We start from the raw sequence: 27,344 nt of genomic DNA, 5'->3' as shown, positions 1-27,344 counted from the left end.
AGGTGTGAGCTACCACTCCCGGCCTGAATCCTGAAGTCTCTATTTTATAATTATTATTCTTGAGATGGAGTCTCTGCTGCTGAATCCTAAAGTCTCTATTTTATCATTATTCTTCTTCAGATGGAGTCTCTGCTGCTGAATCCTGAAGTCTCTATTTTATTATTATTTCTGAGATGGAGTCTGGCTCTGGGATTACAGGTGTGAGCTACCACTCCCGGCCTGAATCCTGAAGTCTTTAAGCCATCCAAAAACTAAAATATTAAATTCATACATGTTAACTGACATTTCACCAGCTTCCAAAAAATCATTTTGATTTGTAAAATTGTTAAGTCTTTTATCACAAACTATCATGACCAATGCAAGTAACATTCTCAATAAATGTTGATGCCACTGTCAGCAGTAATGGTGACTCCGCCGTAAACATGCTGCTGTGGTAACATTCACAACCTGAGACGTGCGGCGAGGCCCGAGGGCAGCTGCTCCCCCGACTGCACTCCCTGGGCCTGGACATGACCCGGGCTGTGCTTGGCCCAGAACATCACCAACTCAGGGCCAGGGACGCTGGGCCATGCACTGGGGCAGGGTGCCTGCTGACATGCACACAGACTCAGGGAGGCACACGAGGATCGCGATCCCAGCTGGCGAAGCAGGTGACACCCACACTGAGCAGGCATGGGGGATCTAGCGGGCACAGGCCCTCCCTGGAGACCAGAGCAGGGACCCAGCCCAAGAACAGCTGTAACTATCACAAGACATCAGTTTCTGAAAAGCAGCACAAACTGTAGCTTAGGCACTGCAGTAAATACCGTTAGAGAAATGCTCCTGTTTTGCTGGGGTGTTAAAATCGGACAACTCCACCCATTTTTATGAATACGAAGATTAGAGTATCGCTGTATTTACTGTTTGCCACAAAAATTCTGAAGTACTTTTCTTTAGTAAATAATTTGCAAAATCCAGTGCAAACACACAGCACGTCACACACGAATCACTCGTTTGTCTTTACAAACCTGAGTCCTTGTGTGCTGCAGTGACAGCTGTGCCTACGAACAACAGTTTGCATTTACTGAGGTGGAAACAGAACCCCGCAGCTGAGAATGTGAGAGCTAGAACCAGTGACGGCAGCGTCAGCAGCAGGGCTCCAGGCAACGCTGCTGGCCTTGAACAACCTCCACACTCAGCGTCCACCATGCCCACAACTGCCTGTGCGGCTGCAGGCCCCTCGACTTTTCAAGGAGACAAAGAGAACAAAAGGGACAGACGGCAACACCTGAAGAGGGTCACAAAACACCACACAGCGAAGGGGGTGTCACGCAACACGGCAAGGCAGGGCCGCTGCACCCAAGGACAAAGTTCACGCCACTGTCGCAGCCTAGGCCCTGCTGGGAGCGTGGTCAGGGCCACGGAGGGTATATGCCGGTAGCCGGTGCAGAGTCACACAACGGCAGAGCCAGGGTGAAAGGAAAGAAAAGAAACCAGAGTGAGAAACTAGGGCAGGGTTAACAACGTCAAAATGAAAGCAAACAAAGAGGACCCCAGAGAAACGACGAGAATTTCCCAGTGACAAAACAAAGTTGGCCCCCTGAGCCTGTGAAAGGGTTCCATGAGATCCACTCCCAGCATGCCAGGCGCCTGCCACTGCAGGGCCCATGGTAAGCCTCAGCTTCAATCCCGGGGCCTGCAGGGAGCCTAGCCAGGCTATGCACAGCCAGGGTCCACATCTACCTGTCACGACACTCCCTGGTGGGCCAGGCTTTGTGGCGGGAGGTGAACCAGAGGCAAGGCAGCAGAGGGGCCACCACAGCCTTGGGAAGAAGCCCTGAGGTGCTCAGCCCCATGTGCTCAGGCCCAGGGCACGACACAGGCACCTGACACGGGGGCGCTGGCCACAGGGCCCAGGCCTCACCGGGCCGTTCAGCAGTATGCAGGCCACACACCCCTTTATCTGCCAGGAGGCCTGACAAACAAGGTGACTGGCTGAAGTCCAAGGGCTCGAGGTGATGAAACACCAGGTGGTCTCCCCCGGCGGAGTGTGGCCCAGCGCCAGCTGGCTAGGCACAAAGACACTGGAAATGGGGCAGCAGAGTCCACAGGGAGGGGCCCGACCATGAGGCTGCCCCTGGACAGCAGAGGGCAAGCAGAGAAAGCAGAGAAAGTGACAACAGACACCCAGATGCAACAGCATCGCCAGGGCAGAGATGCTGAGAGCAATGCAGGACGTCAGAGATGTTCCTGAAAACACCCTGAAAAATCCTGAGGAGGTACAGGAAAACGAGGGCCTCAAAGGAAAAGAAACAGGATCTTGAGTCGTGTCTCCAGCACCACTTCACTGGTGGAGGAGGGGACCTGAAGAGACTCCAGACCCTCCTGGCCCTGGAGGTTCCCCCACACTCCCTCTGTGGACACACGGAGCGTAGGGGCAACAGGGCTTAGAGGCCCGTGGGGAGATGACGCTGCCCTGAGCCCGGCAGCTGGCAACACCGCAGTGAGAACTTCACAGCTGGCCAAGGAAAATCCACCCCAGAGCAAGGCCAAGCAGGCAGGCGAAAAGGAAACACAAAGAGCATCAAGAAGGGCCCAACGCCAGGAGGTGCGGCAAATAAAACTTGGCTAAATGGACCAAAAGAAGATACTCACAGATAGGCTTTTAAAAAAGAGTCATGAATATGGTATCCATACAAGGCACAACTAAAACAGAGTGTTAAAAAAAGACTTAAAAGGACAAGAAAAGATACACGAGGGGAAAAATACCAGGCTAATCCTTCACCATCAGAAATTTATATAAAAAATAGAACGGGATAAACAAGAATGACAGAAATGAACCAAGAAAAGGAGAGGACAAAGTGTGGGCACAGTCACAGGCAGAGTTTAAAACATCCCGGGGGACCAATGTCTTCCACCCTGGAAAACACCCCCTGGGCCAAAGAATTATAAGCTTGTGGGACCCAGATGTCAATACGAGCGCCACAGGTGAAAAGGCTGGGGCACCACTAGGAGGCACGACCTGAACCCCATATCCTGTGAAAGGCAACAAACATGTCCGAAAGCGTCCAACCCAACGAAGGCAGCAAGAAACCATAGGAGCTGGCCAGGCATGGTGGCTCAGGCCTGCGATCCCAGCACTATGGGAGGCCGAGGCAGGCAGATCACTTGAGGTCAGGAGTTCGAGACCAGCCTGGCTAACATGGTGAAACCCCATCTCTACCAAAAACCTAAAAAATTAGCCAGGTGTGGTGGTGCTCACCTGTAATCCCAGCTACTTGGGAGGCTGAGGCAGGAGAATCACTTGAACCCAGGAGGCGGAGGTTGCAGTGAACTGAGATCACGCCACTACACTCCAGCCTGGGGACAGAGCGAGACTCCGTCTCAAAAAAAAAAAAAAAAAAAAAAAAACGATAGGAACAAGAAATCACAGGAACAAGGGCAAAAATCAGCAAGACAGAAGACAGCAAATGAGAATGGCCACGAAAATCAAAAGCTGGTTGTTTTCTAAAGAGAAAAATGTAAAAAAAAATAATAATAATAAATGAGACTTCTGAATTGGCTGAGGTGGTGCCTGCGATGCCCAAGCTTCTAACTCCAATCAGTGTTCTGAAGGGATGACCCCAAGGCCACAGCCATCCTGGAAGGAACTTTTGGAGAAGCACAGGCCCCTCTGCCTCCCACGTGCCTGAGATCCACGAATGCAATGTGAAAAGCCTTTGCTCGAGCTGAACCAGCTACTGAGGATGCAGTTCCCTGCAGGCTCGACATTTTAAGCTTATGTTTTGACAGTTTTCATTTTAAATACCTTTGAGACCAAAATATCTAAAATTCTGAAAAGATACAAATATTGTTAAAACTATGTTTTCCTAATGAGGGTTAATATCAGGCACTTGGTTATTTTAAATGAAATTTTAAAGTAGCTCTTGTTTGCGGCACTCGGCTCTGCCTCCAGCTGCTGCTGTTGGACTCTGAGCCCCTCTTATTTCCACCTCACAGAGGTGGGGACCCTCCAACCAGCAGGACCAACAGACAACCCGCCTTCTCTGAAAGGGCAGCAAAGCCAGTGGATGCCTCACCTGATCCCGCACAAGCTTCCCATGCCCAGTGTTCCATGAGAAGCTGCGTGCTGGTTTACACTTGACCCTCTAGAGACACTGAGCGTCCCTGGGAGCTGGGGAAACCGTGGCAGCTGTATCCGCGCCCCACAGCTCGCACCGCCCTCCACAGCCGGTGCTCCTTACCAGCTTCTCTAGCCTTGGCGTCCGTGGCTGCGGCCTCCCCCCGGCTCCAAAGACGGGTGCACTCCTCCCTCAGCGCCGCCTGCTCCTGGGCTGCCTGCTGCAGCTGCCGTCTCAGGCTCTCCAGCTCCAGCACCAGACGGTGCTCGGAATCCTCCTTCCCAGCCAGCGCCTCCTTCAGATCTGCTGTCTCCACCTTGAATCCCTCGAGGGTACCTTTGTGGGAGACACAGATGCTCTGACAAAGCCAGTCCCGGGTGCAACTGAGGAGAGCCTGCTTGGAGGAAGGGACGGGGCCGCTGCCGCCGAGAGCAGCAGAGCTAAGAGCCGGCAGCTTCCAGGACCCAGCTGTAGGCCTCCAACAGCCCTGCTGGCCACAGCAGCTCCCGACCACCCCGTTCCTCCCAAACCATGCGTGCCTCCCACGTTGGCTTTGTTTTTACATTTCACTTTAAAAGCCCTATTCTGAAGGCTTCCTTCCTTCAGTGAGGCCGGGCCTGCTCCCCGTGCCTGTGCTCCAGGTGCCCCGAGGCCCCGTGCTGCTCACCCTGAGTCTTGTGCAGCTCTAGCGCCAGCTCTGCCTTTGCTGTGCTCTCCTCCTTCAAGCACTCCAGCAGCTCCTGGTGCTTCCTGACAACCTGTGCTGTCTCCTCATTTTTAAAACTAAATTCTTTTTCAAAACGAGAATGAATTTGGCGTGCTTCTTCCAGCTGTTAAAACACATTTGCAAATCAAAACTCCAGACCAAAAATAACTGAAGTCTACATTAAGACCAAGAGAACGCCATTTCTACCCCCAGACCCTTCGGGTCGTCACCACCCAGGCAGGGCCAGGCCAGGGTGACGGGACTTGAGCGCATCTCAGCCACCCTCCGAGGCACTGTGGCCACAGTCCCCAATGAGGACCCCTCCCCGGCCTCCCATCTCAGCCCTGGGCCCCTCTCCCTTCCTCCAGACACTCCCCTGGCAACTGTGTCCAGTCTGGGGCTCCCAGGCCATCTACAGGCTGAGGCCCAGAGACACCTCTGAACTCAAAACTTAGCAATAAAGAATTTTTATTTTTATTTTTTTCTTTGAGATAGGGTCTTGCTCTGCACCCAGGCTGGAGTGCAGTGGTGCAACCACAACTCACTGCAGCCTCAGCCTCCCGGGCTCAAGCAATCCTCCTGCCTCAGCCTCCTGAGGAGCTGGGACCACAGACGCATGCCACCATGCCTGGCTAACTTAAAATGGGGTCTCGCTATGTTGCCCAGGCTGGCTCAAACTCGTGGGCTCAAGTGAATCTCCTGCCTCAGCCTCCCAAAGTGCTGGGACTACAGGAGTGAGCCGCTGTGCCTGGCTGAAAAAAGGATCTTTGATTGCTTTCCACATATTCCTATTTAATGTCTTTTTTAATTGTCTGAAATGTTCTAAAAGGGTTGAAAAAAATTTCCTTTCTTAGTGATAATCTCTAAATATGAAAACACTCCACATGGAATTGCAACAGTGCATGAAGTAAAGGAAATGGGCCTGTTTATTATCCAAATTAAACAAACAGATTCTCTCATTTGTAGCAAGCCCACGTCCTGAAAGATCTGGTCCAGAAAAGCCTCCTCCTTGGGAGAAACCTGTGCGAGTGTGGTTGGCACCGGCACCCACCAGGCTCATGTGGCATCGTCAGCTACTCAGCCGTTCACTTCTCCACAGGACCCCGGGAGCCTGGGCCTCACCTGTCTGCTGGAGTCCAGGGCCATCTCCAGGAGGCCGTCCACAGCCAGGCTGAGGCTCTGGAAGACCCTTCGGATGGGCTGCTCACACTCCCGCACACTTTCTGGGCTCATGAGAAAGCTTTCACGCATGTGGCTGCTAATTTCAGCCACGGAAGACATCTCTGCACATTCAGACAAAGTTCTGTCCAGCTCCGGGAGGGCCACATCAGACCACGTCTCCTCCAGCGCCGGAGCTGCAAGACGAGCAGACGCCGGCACACGCGGCTCAGCAAGCAAGCTGGCCGCGGCCACAGCAGCCAGGACGACAAGGAAGCCACAGAACTCAGAATGTCGCCCCAGCCGAGACGAGACAGCGCCACGTCCACAGGAGCTGACAAATTTAGCCCAGACCCCGGTCTCGGCCTTCTGTAAGTGCAGAAACTAGCAGGAAACCAGGACGGCAGCACTCCCAAGGGCATCGCCCAGTACGGAGGCTCCTCTCAGAGAGCTCCAAGGACCACCGAGGGGCCACAAGCACAGGGCCGGGCGGCTGGTCCCGGCACACTCACCTGCCGACGGGGCCAGGCCCGCGCCCGCGTCATCCAGGCAAAGCCCCACGCGCTCCCCGATCCGGCTCCTCAGGGTGATGGCTGCCCTCAGCGTCTCCCCAAACAAACCCAGCAGCCTGCGCAGGGCGTCCTGGAGGGCCCCTCTGAGACAGGAAACGCCCATCATCAGGCAGGCCAGTCACGGCATGAGAACCCCCACCCTGGATGCTGCTGAGGGGCCGCCCACCAGTTTGCACCCCTCGGCCCACGGCTGCCTGTCCCCACAGGGCCAGAAGACATGATCCTCATGCCCGTGTGAGCACAGGAAGCTGAGGCCACAGACAAGACAACCACGTGGAGCCCACTCAGGGACACGGGCTTTCCTAGGTGAGGTCTTCCTGATACCATTTCTGATTTGTAAAAGGCATCATATTAGGAACACAGCAAACCCGTCCTGCAGGTGTGTGATGTGGCCGCACAGCGTAAATCACCCAGGAGCAGCACACAGGCTCCGTCTCTCCCCTGGAGCACAGGGTGCACCAGCCAGCCATTTTACAAGATGTCTGTCCAACACCAAGTCAGGCCTCAGCCACACATTCACAGGAGTTGAGTGGCAGGAAGAGGATGGTGTCTCCCAGCCTCTCTCTAGGTCTTATGGATGTGCGGTCTGGGATGCTTCTGTTTTTTTTTTTTGAGACGGAGTCTCGCCCTGTCGCCCAGGCTGCAGTGCAGTGGCACGATCTTGGCTCACTGCAAGCTCCACCTCTGGGGTTCACGCCATTCTCCTGCCTCAGCCTCCCAAGTAGCTGGGACGACAGGTGCCCACCACCGTGCCCGGCTAATTTTTTGTATTTTTAGTAGAGATGGGGTTTCACCATGTTAGCCAGGATGGTCTCGATCTCCTGACCTCATGATCCGCCCGCCTCGGCCTCCCAAAGTGCTGGGATTACAAGCATGAGCCACTGCACCCGGCCGGGATGCTTCTATTTTTACACACAGGGGCTCCCGAGGCCACAGGCCCCTCCACACCTTGCTCCCTGCACTATGATTTAGGGGCAGCCCTCCTGGCTGTGACGCCGCTGAGGACAGGCACATTGACCCGGTGCCTACACAGCCAGCCCTCCCTCTACTCTGCTCACAGCTCTGTCCCCAGAAAGCCCAACCCTGTGGGGCAGACGACGAGGACTCATTCGTGGGGACTGTGAGGTGAGAACGGGAGGCAGCCTCGTGCAGGCCCCGCGACCGGACTCTGGGCAAATAACAGGGAGGGGGAGTTCTGAGGAGGGGCTTGACGGAGAGAATGCCACCTGCTCCCCGGCACACTTCCACCCCCCAAAATGCCCAACTCCTGCAGGCATCAGGGCGTCTGCAGCCACCCCACCTCAAGATAGGCAGCCTCTCCAGTGTCCAGGGACCGTGGGCTCACCTCTGTGCCCCTTGTGTTTTTGTTTTTTTTCTTTTTTTTTTTTGAGACAGAATCTCGCTCTTTTTGCCCAGGCCGGAATGCAGTGGCGCTATCTCGGCTCACTGCAAACTCCGCCTCCCGGGTTCACGCCATTTTCCTGCCTCAGCCTCCCGAGTAGCTGGGACTACAGGCACCCGCCACCGCACCCGGCTAATTTTTTGTATTTTTTTAGTAGAGACGGGGTTTCACTGTGTTAGCCCGGATGGTCTTGATCTCCTGACCTCATGATCCGCCCGCCTCGGCCTCCCAAAGTGCTGGGATTACAGGCGTGAGCCACTGCGCCCGGCCGCCCCTTGTGTTTAGAGCCTGGGGCTACCCCGCCCACCACCCACCTCTGCACCCCTCGAGTTTAGAGCACAGACCGCCCCACTGGCCTCTGTGTCCCTCAGTTTAGAGCCCTCGCTCGCCCACTGACGCGGGTGACTCGAGAGAGTCAGCACCAAGCTACGAGGCACCCACAGCCAAGTGCTACAGAAGGCAAGGTCCTCACAGAAAAATCACAAAACTTGATGAAAAGAACAAAGAGAGACCTGCACAGACACCCCCCACACACGGACAGACCCTCAGCATGACAGACACCAATGCTCCAGAAACGGCTGTGAGCTCAGAGGGTCCCATCAGCCCGACCGGGTCTTCCGACCCTGGCTGGTCTCCAGAGCAGAGCCAAACCAGTCCAGAGCTTCAGGACACAGCAGCACAACCCAGAGGCCTCGAGTGGGAACACAAAGACGGGAGCAGCAGCAGGACCCAGAGGCCTGGGGTGGGGACACACAGACGGGAGCAGTGGCTGGACCCAGAAGCCTCGGGTGGGGACACACAGATGGGAGCAGCAGCAGGACACAGAGGCCTCGGGCGGGGACACGCCAGTGGGAGCAGCCAAAGACCCACACAAGGGGATGGGTAGGACGTACACCCAAGAGGAGGCTGCGTTTGGCAACACGGTGCCGAGTCCACTACCCAGACAGGTGCAAGCAAGAACAACGGAAGAGCTGCAGGCTCACCCCAGAGTCATACAAAAGCAAAACTTAAAACTCTGTGAGATGACCTGGGAAAAACCTACATGGTGTCAGAGGAGCAAACAGTTTCTCAAGACCCCAAACGAGACAAAAGGGCAGTCAAGCCTGGGGACAGCATCACTGCAGGTGAGGAGGCACCAAGCCGGGACGCGGCCTGGACCCATGCACTCAGGGGAGGCGACCCCACAGCCCGTGGTAAGCAGACCCACACCCCGCCCTGGGAGAGCCCTTGGGGCTGGGCGCTCAGCCCAGTGCCTGCAGCTCCTCAGGCACAGGCTCCCAATGGAGAAAGGAACAGACAGGGCTACGGCCCCTGCTCGGGCCGGTCTCAGAAACACATGTGACAGAGAGAGATGCATGAGGCATGACACTTGCACACAGTCCAAAGCACAGGAACCACGAGACATGTGGGCCTGCACCCCATGCCGGGGACGAGGACACGCTGCGGGGACGCGGACACTAAAGGGGAGGGGTCGGGCTCTGTGTGGGAGATAATGGCTGGTTTTAATCTGACCAGATGAGGAGATGAGACACAGCAGGCGAGTTCTTCCCGGTGCTTACAATCTTTCTAAGTAAGAGAAGAAGGAAGTCGGGTCCCCGTCCACCAGGAGCCAGCGTGCATGGTGGCACCAGCCACGGGGTCAGGAGCCGTGGGGACCAATGGCATCGCCACAAGGCAGCCTCGGTGCCGAGGACACACTGACCTTTCGCTGTGGGACAGGTCGACGTCGGCCTTGAGCATGGAGACGAGGTTTGTGCCTTCCCGGTTCTCCCGCTCCCGCCTCTGCTGCAGCACCTCCAGCTCGGAGCGGCACTCTTCTATCTCGTGACTTAAGGATAAAACCTGGTCTTTCAGCTATCGGGAAAAATGGTTAAAGCTTTAGTTAAAACAATTTGGTTAAAAGCAAATGGCTGTAAGGGACTTTCAACACAATTTCACTATCTGAGAGTCTCTGACTTAGGACTTTTCAGCTTGGCGATGGGGCAAAAGCAGCAGGCACTTTGGCACGTCCCTCGACTCACAACACCTTCGACTGACAGTGGTCGAGGCGTGGCGCCAGCAAAGGCCAAGGAGCACCTGCACATTTAATAAAAATACAGGAAAGGTGAACGAGGTGCTGATTAAAGGTGAAAATTGATACGGTTTTTCCTCCGTTATTCATCATTTACAAAAGAATACACAAACATCTCCAGGTGGAACCTGAGGCCAGGGGAGGGAAGGGGCCAGTTCATCGGAGATCCACCGCTCAAACAGCAATTCGAAATAAGTCACTGTATCTGGTTATTCACAAAAGTCAGTTGCCAGGCAGGCAAAGATCTTTCTTTCTGAGACAAGGTCTCACTCTGTTGCCCAGGCTGGAGTGCAGTGGCACAATCACAGCTCACTGTAGCCTCAATCTCCAGGGCACAGACAATCCTCCCACCTCAGCTTTCTGAGCAGCTGGGACTACAGGCGTGTGCCACCACCCATGGCTAATTTTTTTATTTTTTGTACAGACAGGTTCTCCCTATGTTGCCCAGGCTGGTATCGAATTCCTGGGCTGGAGTGGTCCTCCTGCCGCAGCCTCCTGAAGTGCTGGGATTACAGGTGTGAGCCATGGTGCCAGGGGAGGGCAAATGGGGGGTGAGAGTCTAATGGGGACAGAGTTCAGTTTTGCAAGATGAAGACTTCTGGAGATGGATGGTGGTGATGGCTGCACAATACCGTGAACGTGATTCCGTCACTGAATGTACAACACTGTGAATGTGCCTGCATCACTGAACTATGCACAACACTATGAATGCGCTTCTGTCACTGAATGCACAACACCATGAATGCGCTTCCACCACTGAACTATGCACAACACCGTGAATGTGCCTGCACCACTGAACTATGCACAACACTATGAATGTGCTTCCGTCACTGAATGCACAACACCATGAATGCGCTTCCACCACTGAACTATGCACAACACTATGAATGCGCTTCCGTCACTGAATGCACAACACTGTGAATGCACAACACCATGAGTGCACTCCTGCCATTGAACTATGCACTGAAATAGTGAAAATGATTTTTATGCTATACACGTCTTATCACAAGGGAACGGCGTATTCCACAGACCTGCTGGACTTGGTGATTCCTCTTTTGAAGCTGCAGAGACAAAGACTCTTTCTCCTCTTGGTGAAAAGGCTGTGCCTGCGCACTCTGAAGCTGAAGTGTCTCCTCTTTTTCATGCAAAGCAGTTTTCTTTTCACTTCCAAATTCACCCTGTACACATCAATAACAATAAAAAATACCAGTAAGCTAGAAAAATACATTCTTTGCTGTTAGCCAGAATTCAGCACATTCAGCAGATATGCAGGGAGCCCCCACTCTGCACCAAGAGCCGCGATGAGCCACACCACAGCCCCCATCACAGAAAACATGGGTTCAAGGACTTCACTGGGAACACGAAGTCCTGGTTTCGGGGATAAAACACTTAAGGAGACACAAGTTCGCACTGGTGACAGCTGCATGTCATAAGCAACTGCTCACTACCATTCCCAAATGGCTCCTGTAACATTTCTGTCACACTAAGAAGTTTACCATCAAGAGATTACAGCCATGAAAACCCAAGATATTTGGAAACCCAGGTTCCTTCCCTTTTAAAAGATTAAACCTTCTTTCTTTCTAAATAACAAAAACTTTTAAATAAGGTTCAACAGATGAATTAAATTCTATACACACACACACACCACACACACACACACACATTTTTTTTTTTTTGGAAGGACTCTGTCACCCAGGCTGGAGTGCAGTGGTGTGATCTCAGCTCACTGCAACCTCTGTCTCCCAGGTTCACGGGATTCTTTTGCCTCAGATTCCCAAGTATCTGGGATTGTAGGCGCCTGCCACCACACCCAACTAATTTTTGTAATTTTTCTTTTAGTAGAGACAGGGTTTCTACCAAAACCTGTTGGCCAGACTAGTCTCACACTCCTGACCTCAAGTGATCCGCCCACATTGGCCTCCAAAAGTGTTGGGATTACAGGTGTGATCCACTGCACCTGGCCAATTAAATTAATGAAATAAGCTTTTTTTTTAAACCTCCAGAGGTAGCACTTCTAGAATGGCAAAGTAAGGACCTCCAAAATCTGTTCCTCTATAAAAGAAAGAGTGGTAAAAACCATCAAAACCAGTGTTTTCAGAGCTGTGGAAAACTGGTCAGGTTTGCGATCATCCGAAGAGTGTTTATGGAAAACACAGGCTGAGTGTCCATCAGAACAAACTTCAGGTGCTTAACTTTACCCTGACTCCATATCTCCTCTCCAATCTAACAGCCCTGAAAACCAGTAGCTGCTGGGGTGGGGTGGGGGACACAATGGATTTGGGGCACCCCAAAATGTCCATGCACAACTTGCCGGGCTCCTTGCTGCCGTGACTGGGTCAGAGCTCTCGGTGTCAAAAATTCTACCCCAGGGTTGGCCGGGCGCGGTGGCTCACGCCTGTAATCCCAGCACTTTGGGAAGATCACAAGGTCAGGAAATCAAGACCATCCTGGCTAACATGGTGAAACCCCATCTCTACTAAAAATACAAAAATTAGCCGGGTGTGGTGGTGGGCGCCTGTAGCCCCACCTACTTGGGAGTCTGAGGCAGGAGAATGGCGTGAACCCGGGAGGCAGAGCTTGCAGTGAGCCGAGATCGCGCCACTGCACTCTAGCCTGGGTGACAGAGAGAGACCCCATCTCAAAAAAAAAAAAAAAAAAAATTCTACCCCAAGGCATTGGTTGGAAACAGCCAGTGTCAACTGTTTAACAGCTGCAGCTGCCCGCAGTAGAGAAACCAGTTGGGACTAATAAGGGGCTGCCGGAAAAACAAAAGAAAACACTTGAGAATGAGATGTCCACAGGGGGCTCTGAAAAGCTCTGACATCTTTTGGGACTCTACAAGGTGTGAACACGTGCAGGGCTGTGCCCACACTGGGAAGGCCCAAGAGGCCCTGGGCTGGCTGCAGTGAACTTGTGGCTTGGCACAGCAGGGGTGAAGGCCAGGGCCAGGCTGTCCACCGCCTGCCAGAGCCCTGAGGGCACAACACACACAGGGCCCTCAGCGGAGAGAAAGACTGAAATAGAGCTCCCTTGACATCTGGAGCTGAAAAATACAATCACTGAAAAAAAAATCACTACAGAGGGGTTCGGCATCAGAGTCAAGCAGGCAGAAGACAGAATTCACACGCTGGAAGACAGGTCAATTAAGACGATCCAGTCAGGGAACAGAAAGAAACATGAAGAAAACTCAGCAGAGTCTCCAAGGCCCGTGGGGCACCCTCAAGCCAGAGAGAGGGAGAGAAAAGGGCAGAGGGAACCCTTGAAGACACGATGGCCAAAAACCTCCTAAATTGATGAAAATAACAATAATAATAATAATCCCCACATACAAGCTCAATGAACTCCAAGTGGGACAAACTGACAGAGACCCACACCTCACCCATCACAGCCAAACCTCAGCAGGGTTCAGGACAAAGCTTGAGGCCAGACAGTGCACAGCAGGTATACGGGTGCCGCTCAAGACACGCAGCCCCAGGAAGACGGGCGCGGTTCATGACAGGCGGCCCGGGAGGACGGGCACGGCTCATGACACGCGGCCCCGGATGACAGGGGAGGCAGCGGAGAGCCCACGCAGCACTGAAGGAAAAGCCCACATCCAGGAAATGATCTCTCAAGGGTGAAGGAGAAATTAAGACATTCCCACAAAAACAAAAGCTAAGAGGATTCATCACTAGCAGACCTGTCCTTCAAGAAATCCCAGAGGAAGTCCTTCGGGCTGAAACATAAGGCACCAGACTTGAATTCCCAGGAAGAAACAAGCAGCAGTAGCGCAGGTAACGACACAGAGAAAACAGGAGACAAAACAACATGCATTTTGTTTATAACTGTTCTTCCTCCTGATTTAAAAGACACGTGCGTAAAGTAACAAGCACAAAAAGAAAGATGTGCGTGGTACGACAATATGAGCACAAAGGGCAGACGAGGGAATGAAGCTACATTAGCAAACGGTTTTGTAAACTTTTTAAATTAAGTTGGTATTAATCCAAACCAGATTGTTAGAAGGTGCTTGCTGTAATGCTCAGGGCAAGCGCTAAGAAAATAACTCAATATATGGCAGTCCCCTTTGTCTGCGGTTTCAGTTACCTGTGTTCAACCTCATTCTGAAAAAATTCCAGAAGTAAACAACTCTTATGAGTGTTAAACTGCCTGCCCCCAAGCTGAACAGTGTGAGGAAATCTCGCAGGCCAGGCCGGGGGTCATCCTTCTGTCCAGCGTTATCCACGTGGCAAGCACTACCTGCCCACACGCAGGCATCTCGGTGATCAGACCAACTGTCACGGCATCACAGTGCTTGTGTTCAAGTCACCCTTATTTCATTTAATAACGGCCCCAAAGCGCAAGAGAGGCGATGCTGCGATTCAGACGTGCCAGAGACACCACAGAGTGATTCCTTTCAGTTAAAAGTTGATGACGGTGCAATTCAGACATGCCAGAGACACCATGGGGTGACTCCTTTAAAAGTTGATGGCGGAGCAATTCAGATATGCCAGAGACACCATAGGGTGACTCCTTTAAAGTGATGACGGAGCAATTCAATATGCAGAACCACAGGGTGACTCCTTTAAAAGTTGATGACGGAGCAATTCAGACATGCCAGAGACACCATGGGGTGACTCCTTTAAAAGTTGATGGCGGAGCAATTCAGATATGCCAGAGACACCATAGGGTGACTCCTTTAAAAGTTGATGACAGTGCAATTCAGACATGCCAGAGACACCACAGGGTGATTCCTTTAAGTTAAAAGTTGATGACAGTGCAATTCAGACATGCCAGAGACACCATAGGGTGACTCCTTTAAGGTAAAAGTTGATGACAGGTATGTATAGGAAAAAACAGCGTATAAGGGGTTCAGAACCATCCACGATTTCAGGCACCCACTGGGGGTCTTGGAATGCATCCCGAGGGTAAGTGGCGACCACCGTACGGTAAAGGAAACATCAAGGAAATTAAAGTGAAAAAAGGCAATAATGGAGGAATACAGGAACAAAAAGGGCATAAGATACGCAGAAAACAAATATCAAGCAAGTACCGACACATGCTACAACGTGTGTGAACCTGGGAAACACACAAAGTGAAAGCAGCAGACACCAAGGGCACACACTGAGTCTATTTACATAGGACGCCCACAGGTACGGCGAGCAGTCGGCAGATCACCAGGGACGGGGGAGAAGGGACAATGGGGAGTAAATGCTAACGAGGGGGGGTTTCTTCTTTTCTTCCTTAATTTTCATTTATTATCTTTTGAGACAACGTTTTGCTGTCGTGCAGGCTGGAGTGCAGTGGTGCGATGTCAGCTTGCTACAGCTTCAACCTCCTGGGCTCCAGTGGTCCTCCCACCTCAGCCTTCTCAGTAGCTGGAACCATATGGGCACGCCAACATGCCAGGCTAATTTTTTTATTATTTTTTCATTTTTGGTCTTGAACTCCTGGGCTCCAGCAATCCTCCTGCCTCAGCCTCCCAAGGTGCTGGGACTATAGGCACGAGCCACTGGGGGTTTCTTTTTGAGGTGACGAAATATTTTAGAATAAACTTTTCTCAGCTCTAAGATAAGTGATGACAGATTCTTGGCAGAAAAGGTATGTTAAACAGCAGATTTAAATATAAAAAGGCCTGACAAAAGTTGCCTAGAAAAAGCTCAGTTTTAAGACAATGAAATTATTTTGTGTTTTAACTTGGCACGTGAAAAGAAGACCTGCTGCTCCAGGACAGCTGGGGTGGAGTGCCGGCTCCCGCTCCCTGCCCAGCACGGCCAGGAGGGCTGAGGGCTGGGGCTCCACCAGCTTCAGGAGGAGGAAGACGTCAACACTGAGTGAGTGCCTTTTCTGAAGTAAGTGGGGCAACAGTTTCAATAAACATATGGAATCCTTGACACCAGAAATGACCTTTATTCTCTACCTTTTTCGTGTGATAAGCCATGGGGAGGAAAAGGATGAAGGATCGGGTGCCCCCAGCGCCGGCTTGGAACTTGCTGAAGGTGCCAGGTGGGCTGTGCATCTGCATCTTAGTCACAGGAACCAGAAACAGGTTCACACGGTACAACACTAAAGTCACTCTCAAGGTCTCAAGACCATTTGGAATTGTGAGTACAGTTCACTTTAATAAACTTTCTCTCCTGGATTTGATTTAGTTCCATCTGTTTGAAAGGAAGGACTTAAGATTAACTTCTGAGCTGTGCACACTACAAAGTTTCCAAAGAACTTTAATTACCTTGCTGATACCCCAACCATCAGCAGTGCGTCTCCCAGGGGACAGACGCATTGATCTGGACCAACAGCCAGGGAGGGGGCAGCGGGCCAGGAGTAAGAGGTCCAAACAGGGATGCTGGTTCTGTGTACACCAACCACAAAATGCCGGTGAATTCAAGAACAAAACCCCAAATGCCAGTGCACCCAGCAGGACAGAGGCCAAGAGACTGGGAAAACAGGAAAATTAATCCTCAAGACCAGGTGCCACCATGGTGCCCACAACGGCTCATGCTCAGACACAGTGGACGGGCTCCTCAGGCCCAGCCAGGCACGGATCAGGCACTTCCCTCCTGGCACTCACAGTGTCAGCCTGTGGGGCCCGAGGGCAAACCTCTGCCCTCCCCGTGCCCAGCAAAGGATGTGGCAAGAGTCCCAGGCTGAAATCAGTGGTCCTTTGAACATCTTTCTGAGCCACAGACTACTTACTCTCTTTGGACAAAAACCTCTCATAGAGGCCTACTGTGTAACAATGAGAAAATCAAACTTCTGTTTGAGGCCAACACGGGAGCCCAGGAACATCGGACACCTCCACAGCCTGCGGAGCCTGTCCTAAGCCCCAGGCGCCCCAAGCTATGCCCCACTCAGGAGCACGGCTGGTGCCACGCTCTAGCCCCGCGGCCTCCTGGATCCCAGAGTCACACACTGCAGACGGAGAGGGTAGAGGGCAGGCTCCACAGAGAACCCCGGCCAGGGAGGGCCAACACTGCACGCAGCCCACCAGGATGCCCGGGCACGGCAGACAGAGGCGGCACTCCCTCCATCCACTGGCAGCTGGAAGCTCCACGTGTCCAGTCTTGACCTTCGCTTTGTTTCAAGGCACAGCACCACCTGCAGGTACCACCTCGCACCCAGGGGAGCCACCCTAACTGTCCACGCTTGGCCCTGTCCTGCCTGCACACTCTCAGGCCTTCGGCAGACCTGCAGAGGACATAGGAGGTGGAGGAGGCCAAATGAGGTGGCTCCCCGCAGGGGGACAGCCCCCAGGAGACATTGGGCAGGGCTGGACAGGTCATAGGCATGCAGGCCCAGCAGTGGGACGGCCAGTGCCCCACGTGTGATCCCTCAGGCCCAGGGCCTCGGCTCGGCCGCAATGTCGAGCAGAAGCGTGTGTCCTCAGCCACCCCTCAATCTGACCGGGCCGGCTGAAAGGAGGTTTTCTTCTTGCAACCCCCTGGCAGAGGCTCTAGCCTGGAATAAAACTCTTCAAATTGACCATGTTCTAAGTTGTGAGGTATCAAAAAAGATGTTTTAAAAAAAGTTATTTTCAGGTTTTTCTAAAATCCACACAATTACAGAAAAATATCACATATGTTTTAATCATAAGTAAGTGGCATGCACAGAGAATACCAATATCAGAAGGCAAAGACATTCAATTGAGGATGCATTCAGGACATTCAAACGCTATCTAAACCAACATTAATATTATCTTAATATTTAAAATAATTAACCTATGAATAGATTTGGGTTTTCAATCCAAGAAAAGATGACACCGCCTTGAGCACCCCACACCGGCCGCATGCGATTCACTTCTGCACTCAGCTCTGCGTGTGTTACCAGCAGAGGCAGGGCAGGGCAGCGCGGGGGAATCTTATGGGATACACACTTCTATCAAAAAGAAATCAAGCTTACGTTTTCAGAGGACTTTCCTCACAACCAAAACCCCAAGGGCGGTATCCCGGAAAGTAATCCAATCACCCCACAAGCGTAGGTCAAGTCGCCCTGCTGACAAGTGACTGCTGTTCCAACAGGTGCAAAGATATTTGAGGCTCAGATAAAGCATCGCCACAGGGGAAGAACAGGACATCCCAGCTATTCTGGGACAATGACCCAAAACACTCCCATCAGGGCTTGGCAGGGCTCTGTGTAACTTTTTTTTTTTTTTTTTTGAGACGAAGTTTCGGCTCTTGTTGCCCAGGCTGGAGTGCAATGGCATGATCTCGGCTCACCACAACCTCCGCCTTCCGGGTTCAAGCGATTCTCCTGCCTCAGCCTCCCGAGTAGCTGGGATTACAGGTATGTGCCACCACGGCTGGCTAGTTTTGTATTTTTAGTAAAGACACGGTTTCTCCATGTTGGTAAGGCTGGTCTCAAACTCCCAACCTCAGGTGATCCACCCGCCTCGGCCTCCCAAAGTGCTGGGATTACAGGCGCGAGCCACTGCGGCCAGCTTGTATAAGTCTTTTCACGGGGTAAAGCCTGAGGAAAGACCAGGAGACCAGGAGAGGAGTGGCCACCATACAAGAAGCATTCTCACCAATCACAGGCCTGTGGATCTACCAACACGCTTTGCAGGAACGAGGGAACAGTGACCAGCAGATCCTGATGTGAGCCAGCCAGAAGAGACTGGCACGTGGGCTGGGCTTGTGATGAAATGCAGGGATCGCTGCGGATGTTTTAGGTGAGAATGGATCACGGTTATGCTGTACTGGGGGAAAACACCTCACTCGCAGACACATGGTGTCTTGGATTTGCTTCTGAACAATCAGGAGGAGAGGGGGACTGATGTATTGAGTGTGTACCCCACTAACCAGTGGGACCGGGGGCCTGCTGAGTTATTCTATTTCTGCAAATGCTGCCATCTGCCCCAAAAAACATAATATAAAATTAACAGTACATCTCACCTCCCCACAGCCCAACTGTTTTCTTCTGTCAAATCAGCTACACCAAAACAATCACATAAAAGAGTATCTGAGCAGCCGGGCGCAGCGGCTCACGCCTGTAATCCCAGCACTTTGGGAGGCCGAGACGGGCAGATCACAAGGTCAGGAGTTCTAGACCAGCCTGGCCAACATGGTGAAACCCTGTTTCTACTAAAAATATAAAAATTAGCCAGGCATGGTGGTATGTACCTGTAATCCCAGCTACTCGGGAGGCTGAGGCAGGAGAATCACTTGAACTGGGGGAGCGGAGGTTACAGTGAGCCAAGATCATGCCACTGCACTCCAGCCTGACGACAAAGCGAGACTCCATCAAAAAAAAAAAAAAAAAAAAGCTAAGGCTGGGCGTGGTGGCTCACGTCTGTAATCCCAGCACTTTGGGAGGGTGGCGCATGCCTGCATTCCCAGCTACTTGGGAGGCTGAGGCAGGAGAATCCCTTGAACCAGGGAGGCAGAGGTTGCAGCGAGCCGAGATCACGCCACTGCACTCCAGACTGGAGACAGAGCGAGACTCTGTCTCAAAAAAAAAAAAGAGTATTGACATGCACATCCTTAGCAGCAAAGTAAAAAGATAACTTACTCGCGCAAACTTGTACCTCAACTAGAAAAATACTGCAAAGACACTCTAGGAGTATTCCGGTAATAGTCCGGGCCAGGCGTGGCTCACGCCTATGGTCCCAGCACTTTGGGAGGCTGAGACAAAAGGATTGCTTGAGGCCAGGAATTTAATACCAGCCTGGGCAACACAATGAGACCCCATCTCTACAAAAAATAAATTAGCCAGGCGTGGTGGTGCACATCTGTAGTCCCAGCTACTGAAGAGGCTGAGGCAGGAGGACCACTTGAGGCCAGGTGTTCAAGGTTGCAGTGAGCTGTGATTGCATCACTACCTTCAGCCTGGGCGACAGAGTAAGATCCTCTCTCCAAAACAACAACAACACAAAAACAGTCACCCTAGAAGAACAAAAATACAGGTTAAAGGACGCAGGTGACGCACGACTTCAGAAAATGAACACCTCTTTGTGCTATGCACAGATAAAATGGACAGAATTTCTTTAGCATGAGTCCTTGGAAAAGCGAGACAGAGTCTGACTTTTCCAGAGAAGACAGACCCACACGATACCCAGCAGGGTGCAGGTCTCATCTCAGGGCTGTGCCTCAGGACTGAGGGGCCAGTGTCCACACTGGGCAGCACCCAGAGCTGTCCATGTGAAGAAACAAGTCAGTTCTAACCTCAGAATCCGGCGCTGCATCACCCATTCTCAGGAGCAGTCCCTCTAACCTCAGAATCTGGCGCTGCATCACCCATTCTCAGGAGCAGTCCCTCTTCACCAAGCAAACCTTCCAGGCTCAAAGCCTTACTTTATGGCTAGAAATGAGATCTTAGCATGTCCTTGTTTAAAACCCCCTTAAAACCGTATGTACAAAAACAAATCACCTAAAATTTGCACACAGTGCTTCAAATAAATTATCAATTATTTCTGAAGTGCTCCAGACTCTAACCCTCCCCCCACAGAAAGGCCAGAAGATCGTACAGACCCAGAACACAGAAGCAGGAGGGCCCCAGGCATTCAGCCTGCAGGACGACATGCAGAATGACATATGCACATGTGCAGTGTGTGTGTGCATGTGCTGTGTGCACATATGCATGTGCTGTGTATGTGTGCATCTGCTGTGTGTGTAAGAATGTGCTGTGCATGTTGACATGTGCTGTATGAGCATGTGCTGTGTAAGCACATGCCCTGTGTATGCACGTGTTGTGTGTGTGCTGTGTGCACACGTGCCATGTGTATGTGCTGTGTGTGTGCTGTGTGTGCATGTGTGTGCATGTGCCGTGTGTGCACGTGCTGTATGAGCATGTGCTGTGTGAGCATGTGCACGTCTGTGTGCATGTGTTGTGTGTGCGTGCTGTGTGCACATCTGCTATGTGTATGTGCTGTGTGCATACATGTGCTACGCATGCACATGTGCTGTTTATGTGCGCACATGTGCTGTGAGCATGTGCTGTGTATGTTCAAGTGCTGTGTGTGTGAATGTGCTGTGTGCTGTGTATATGCGTGTGCTGTGTGTGTGCACGAGCTGTGTGTGTGCATGGGCTGTGTGTGTGTGCTGTGTGTGTGCATGTGCCTTGTATGGGCACATGTGCTGTGAGTGTGCTGCGTGTGTGCATGGGCTGTGTATGCACATGTGCTGCGTGCGTGTGCATGTGCCTTGTATGGGCACATATGCTGTGAGTGCTGCATATGTGCATGTGCTGTGTGTGCGCACATGTACTATGTGTGAGCGTGTCCTGTGTGTGACCATGTGCCACGTGTGTGCATGTGCCTTGTATGGGCACATGTGTTGTGTGTGCATGTGCTGTGTGTGTGCGTGTGCTATGTATGCGCATGTGCTGTGTGCGCGCACGTGCTCTATGCATGCATGTGATCTGTGTGTGCATGCATGTGCTGTGCGTGACCATGTGCCGTGTGTGTGTGCCTTGTATGGGCACATGTGCTGTGTGTGCTACGTGTGTGCATGTGCTGTGTGTATGAGCATGTATTGTGTGTGCATGCTGTGTGCACATGTGCTGTGTGTGTGCTGTGCGAGCATGTGCTGTGTGTGCGTATCCTGTGTGTGTACATGTGCTGTGTGCATGTGCTGTGTGCATGTGCCTTGCATGAGAACATGTGCTGCATGTGCACGTGTTGTGTGTGCGCATGTGCTGTGTGTGTGCGTGCCTTGTATGGGTACGTGCTGTGTGTGTATGCTGCGTGTGTGCATGTGCTGTCTGTGCGCACGTGCTGCGTATGTGCGTGTGCTGTGTCTGCATGTGCTGTGTGTGCAGGCCCCTCCACGGCCACCTTGGGAATCCAAGGGGGATTCTGACTGCTCGGTCTGGCTTCTTCTGACACAACTTGGTACCAGTGCTTACACATATTCTGACACACAAGATTTTTAAAAGTTGAAAAAGTAACTACACTGGCCAGGTGCAGAGGCTTACACCCGTAATCCCAGGGCTTTGGGGACGCCAAGGCAGGAGTATCACTTGAGCCCATGAGCTCAAGACCAGTCTGGGAGACAAAACAATAAAAATTAGCGAGGCGTGGTGGCACGTGCCTGTATCCCAGCAATCCTCCTGCTTCAGCCTCCAAAGTAGCTGAGACTACAGGTGCATGCCCCCAGGCCCAGTGAATTGTTTTTACTTTTTGTAGCCCACAGGCTGGTTTCAAACTCCTGGGCTCAAGTAATCCAACTGCCTCAGCCTCCTAAACTGCTGTGATTACAGGCGTGAGCCATTGTGCCTGGCCCATCACTGCTCTTAAAATGTGACAAAAGGGTTTTATTTCAGGAAATATCAATAAAGGAGAGGACCAAGGCTCTGAATACACAACATGACCATCAGATCTTCCCACAGCAGCCTGGAAATCAAGTCTGCTGCAGAGGTGCCGGCCAGCCTTGAGGAATACTCCAAAGCCCACAAAATCCCACACCAAGGTCTAGGCCCTCCCACATACATATGAGAGCAAAGCCTTTAACAAGGTGCCTGTGATCAAAATAACCCTTCAACTCAGTGTTTTAAAGCCCAGCTCAGGCCGGGTGCGGTGGCTCATACCTGTAATCCCAGCACTTTGAGAGTCAAGGCAGGTGGATCGCCTGAGGTCAGGAGTTCGAGACCAGCCTGGCCAACATGGTGAAGCCCAGTCTCTACTAAAAATACAAAAATTAGCCGCGCATGGTGGCAGGCACCTGTAATCCCAGCTACTTGGGAGGCTGAGGCAGGAGAATCACTTGAACCCAGGAGGCGGAGGTTGCAATTAGCCAAGATTGCGCCACTGCACTCCAGCCTGGCGAAAGAGTGAGAAAAAGCCCAGTTCACAAAGAGACCAGAAGTCCCCACTGATCTCGGCAGCCTGTGAGACACACAGACACCCGCACAGGCACACACAGCACGCACGCAGACATGTGACACGCAGTGGAAACACACAGGCCGTGGGGAGAGGCCTGCCCTGGGCTGGAGCAGGGCCCTGGTGCCTTACTTGGTGCGTTCCCTGCAGCTTGTGAGCCACGGTTCCGGCGAGCTCTGTGCTCGCTTCGGTTTGCAGGTGGTCCCGCACAGACTGTAGCTCCCCGTCATGTTTCCGCTTCAGTTTCTCCAACTCTTGAGTCAAAATCGTTTGGTGAAGAGAGTCCTTTTTCCGCAGTTGTTCCTCAAAGTCTGCTCGTAAGAGCTCTAGGGCCCGCCTGTGCTCCTCACGGATGGTCTGAAATTCAGACAGGTAACAGGATTCCAAAGAATCAAGGCTGGACAGATGTCTGGTCTCCAGAGCGCTGAGGTCGGCAGCGTGTTTTGTCTGCAGTTCGGCCACACGTGCGGCCAGCAGAGCCCCGTGCTTGCTCTCTAAGGAGGCTGTCAGCTCGCCCAACGCGGCCTGGTGTCTGGCCTCGAGCTCCGCCGTCACTGACAGGAGCCGCTGCTGGTGTCTCTCCTGGAGGAGCTGCAGCTCGCGGGCGTGCTGCTCCTGGGCCTCCTGCAGGAAGGCATCTTGTTCCGCACTGAATTTCTCGGTGATCTCTTTACGTTCCTCTAAAAACCTGTGGCAACAAAGTGAACACAGGACAGTTAAACACGCACCAGGAAGCATTGACCCTTGCAAAAGCCAAGTCAGTTTCCCACAGGAAACGCCACTTCAACTGTTTAGGTCATCGTTTCGGGATTTTATCTGCTCTTACTACTTTTCCCTCGACCACCAGAAATAGTAAGTGGGAGAGTGAAGAGGCCCCATGAAGCCAGAGGAGCCCAGAGGCCAAAGGCCAAAGCCATGGGAGTCACCAGGTCACAGACCACAGGTAGGAACCAGCGCTGGCACACACACATCCCCGCCAGAGCCACGCACGGCAGGCACAACCGACCTCCTACTCACACCACAGGGTCCAAGCCAGGTCCCAACCAAGAATCCCAAGGCAATCTCTGCTCCTCAGCAGGGAAGGGGCACTACCCATGGGGGTCCATGGGGAGGGTGAGGCCTGAGAACCCCACGGCAGTGAACAGAACCCCACGGCAGCGAATAGAACCCCAGGGCAGTGAGTGAACAGAACCCCACGGCAGTGAACAGAACCCCACGGTAGTGAACAGAACCCCACGGCAGTGAAAAGAACCCCAAGGCAGTGAACAGAACCCCAAGGCAGTGAATAGAACCCCACAGCAGTGAATAGAACCCCACGGCAGTGATCAGAAACCCATGGGAGTGAACAGAACCCCATGGGAGTGAATGAAGAGACCCCATGGCAGTGAATAGAACCCCATGGCAGTGAATTAAGGAAGTGCAGACGGCACTCAGGGCCAACGACAGAGGCAGGGAGAGTCCTCACAGAAGGACCTGCTCCCATCAGGAGGCCAAAGAGCCTGGAGCTGGAGGGTCCTGCAAAATGCCAAGGCCTCCAATGGGCGCTGGCGACACAGGATAGATGGCAAGAGGCATGGGCACCTCTGCGCCTGGAAGCCTCTCCTGAGGGCCTCCTTGGTTCAGCTCCACCACGAAGTGCATGTCGTAGCCTGGTAAGAAGAGCATCCTGCTCGTGTTCATGCAGCCCCAGTGACCTGAACGTGAGTTTCTCCAATCCCTGAGCAGGGCCCTGTGTGGCCCTGGTTGCTAGGGAAGGGCTGGGTGGGGCAGACAGATGAGAAGGAACGGCACAGCCCAGGGACTGCGGCTCGAAAAAAGGGTCAGCACCCACAGGCAAAGAATGCAATCACTTTCTAAACCTCTTGAAAACTTCAAATAAGAGTGTGTATGTTTTAGAAAAACGTGCTTATTTTAAAAAATCACCTGTTTAAGTTAAAAAAACACAAAAACGCTTAGTGGATAAACTCCATGTCCTTATGACACCTATAAAAGAGGTTTAGCTTCTGCTGTTCAAATCTTAAAACACACGAAGAACAACAGAGACAATGACTGATGCCCGCCCCCGACACCCACCCAGGGAGTACAGGCTTGCAGGGCTTCGGGGCAGCAGCTGCCAACCTGCCCGTCCGAGCACAAACCTGTCCCACTGCAATTAGGCTGAAAATCTAAAGCACCACACCTTGTTCCAGCTCCCTCCAGACCTTTTCGACCAGGGGAGCCCACAGCGCCTTCTCCCAAGAGCCTGCCCACCTTCTACCCTCCACGGTGTCTGGCCTCACAGGGACTGCAGATGGCGTCACCGCAAACCCACCTGCTCCGGGCCAGCATCAGCTGCAGGGCGCAGTCTTCCTTCACGTGGAGCGCGGCAAGCTCCCCATCCTGGGCTGTCGGCGGCTCCCGCCCACACTGGCTGCAATGCAGGGCGTCGTCTGAAGTGAGGTCCTGTTCCAGCTGCTGCAGGCGGCCCTGCTGCTCCGTCAAGGACCTCTCCAGATCCAGGATCTGGGCTGCCTGTTGGTCCTGAAGCTGCCTCATTTCAGCTTCTCGAAGCTCAAACTTGTTTATAATGGTCTGTTTCTCGGATTCAGCCTTTTCTCTCAGTTCAAGAAGCATCAACGTTAACTTCTCCTCAGCTTCCTGCTGTAGCTCCTCCTTCATAACTTTCCAGTCCATTTCTTTTTTTTGGAATTCCTGTTTCATCAGCTCAGTCTTTTGCTTAGCATTATTTAGTTCCTCCTGGTGGTCTTCAATTAGATTATGTTTTACCTACAGACAACATAATTTCATTTAGGAGGAAAGATGCTAATGGAAGAGATTATGAGAAGAGACAACCCAAACCCACCTCTGAAGACAGGCAACTTTCACCACACACACCCATTACGCTGCACACGGCAACGGGAATGATTCACACCCATTACGCTGTACACGGCAACGGAAATGATTCTCATGTTGATGACAATGGAAGAAACCTAAAGTAGACAAGTCTAAAACTAAATAAAATGCCTCCTACATCCTGGCACCGAGAACCGACTATTCTTTATCTCTGGAGCGCATGGCCTTGACAGCAACCAACAACCGAAGACAGCACACATCAGCCGAGCAAAGGCAGCAGCTGGAGGCTTCTTTGTTCAGACCAAGACCAGTGGCAGGACTCAGATCGGCCGCAGGCCTCTGTTAGGGGAACGCCAACCCCACAGATAGCGCTGGGCCACTGCACCAAGCACGACCGGATGCCCAGGAGGCAAGAGCAGCCGATGGTGTGATGCTCCCGATCTGTACAAGGTCAACGCCAGGACAGTGAAAGACCTTGAGCAAGGGGTGGATGAACTGCAAGGCACACTGTAAAGGGATCCTGTGCAGAGGGGGATGAAGGAGAATGCAGAGGGCAAATATCCTAATCTTTTTTTTTTTTTTTTTTTTTTTTTTGAGACAGGATCTGGCTCTGTCGCCCAGGCTGGAGTGCAGGGGAACAATCACAGCTTACTGCAGCCTCGAACTCCTGGGCTCAAGCAATCCTTTATAGAGACAGCGTTCTGCATGTTGCCCAGGCTGATCTTGAACTCCTGAGCTCAAGGAACCCGCCTGCCTCAGCCTCCCAAAGTGCTGGGATTGTTACAGGTGTGAGCCACTGTGCCTGACTAGGACTTTCAAAGAGAAAGAAAGTAGGTCAATAAACTACTGAACTCATCAAAAAGAAACAAACAAACAAACAAAAAACCCAAAAAAAGGCATATAAGATTGACCTCAACTCCTTTTTTAAAAATTAAGTTATTAAAGTTTAGGGTCCTACTTCTGGTGATGCCTGTGCACCTCGACAGACCAGCCCTCCAGAGACAACCACTATGAACTGAACAGAACGTAAAAAAAAACCCGAAAGCCATGGAGAGATCCACAAGCAGACAGACCCTGGAGAGGGCTGGACACTCACAAGGAAGAAACGGCACTGGGCCATTGCTGTTTTTCCAGCTTTTCAGTAAGAGTACTATCTGTCTGTCCGTGCCCTACACACAGAAATCCCAAATCCTTCATGTGAGCCAGAGGAACTGGAGGGTGAGGGAGGAAAGAGAGCTGCAACGCCTGGGAATGAACCCCGCCCACGTCTCAGGCTGACCCCGATCTGTACGTACGAGGGGCAGACTCCAAAAGCAAGCAAGCCGGCTAAAGCTACAAGAGCTGAATTAACACCATGCCGCAGCCCAGCACAGACGCAGGGGAGCATGGAGTCTGAAGTCACCCGAGTGAACTGCCTGCTGCAACAGAAAGCCAACACTCTCCAGAGGAGCAGGACAGAACCCAGAGTCTCCAAATCTATCACTCATGGTGTCCAGGATGCAACCTGCACCCAGCTGACCCATAAATAAGCAAGAAAACGTGACCCCTGCCGAAGAGAAAACACAATCAGTGGAAACCAACACCAAGACAAAACAGATCATAAAATCTGCACAGAAGGGTTTTAAACATCTTTAAATCCTGAACACGAAACCTGTCACCTTAGACTTTTTTATGCCACAAAAATACTCCTCAAGAATCAAGCTAAAATAAAGA

General features: G+C 52.2%; 1 protein-coding gene across 8 annotated transcripts in view; it reads right to left on the bottom strand.

Moving 5' to 3' along the window:
* PCNT (pericentrin) overlaps positions 1-27,344 on the bottom strand; it is a 116,012-nt gene that overhangs the window by 49,026 nt on the left and 39,642 nt on the right. For all 8 annotated transcript variants that reach the window (XM_030806331.1, XM_030806334.1, XM_030806335.1 and 5 more), the window contains exons 14-21: positions 25,111-25,565; positions 22,932-23,487; positions 11,041-11,187; positions 9,641-9,792; positions 6,477-6,619; positions 5,929-6,161; positions 4,768-4,930; positions 4,224-4,436 (exon numbers count right to left, since the gene is read on the bottom strand). In XM_030806331.1, coding sequence (XP_030662191.1) covers positions 4,224-4,436; positions 4,768-4,930; positions 5,929-6,161; positions 6,477-6,619; positions 9,641-9,792; positions 11,041-11,187; positions 22,932-23,487; positions 25,111-25,565 — 2,062 coding nt within the window. The remainder of the gene's footprint in view (positions 1-4,223; positions 4,437-4,767; positions 4,931-5,928; positions 6,162-6,476; positions 6,620-9,640; positions 9,793-11,040; positions 11,188-22,931; positions 23,488-25,110; positions 25,566-27,344) is intronic.

This window comes from Nomascus leucogenys, chromosome 25 (genome assembly GCF_006542625.1).
Source record: "Nomascus leucogenys isolate Asia chromosome 25, Asia_NLE_v1, whole genome shotgun sequence".
NCBI lineage: Eukaryota > Metazoa > Chordata > Mammalia > Primates > Hylobatidae > Nomascus > Nomascus leucogenys.
The sequence above is the reverse complement of the archived record's forward strand: the minus strand, read 5'-3'. Positions and strand labels throughout refer to the sequence as shown.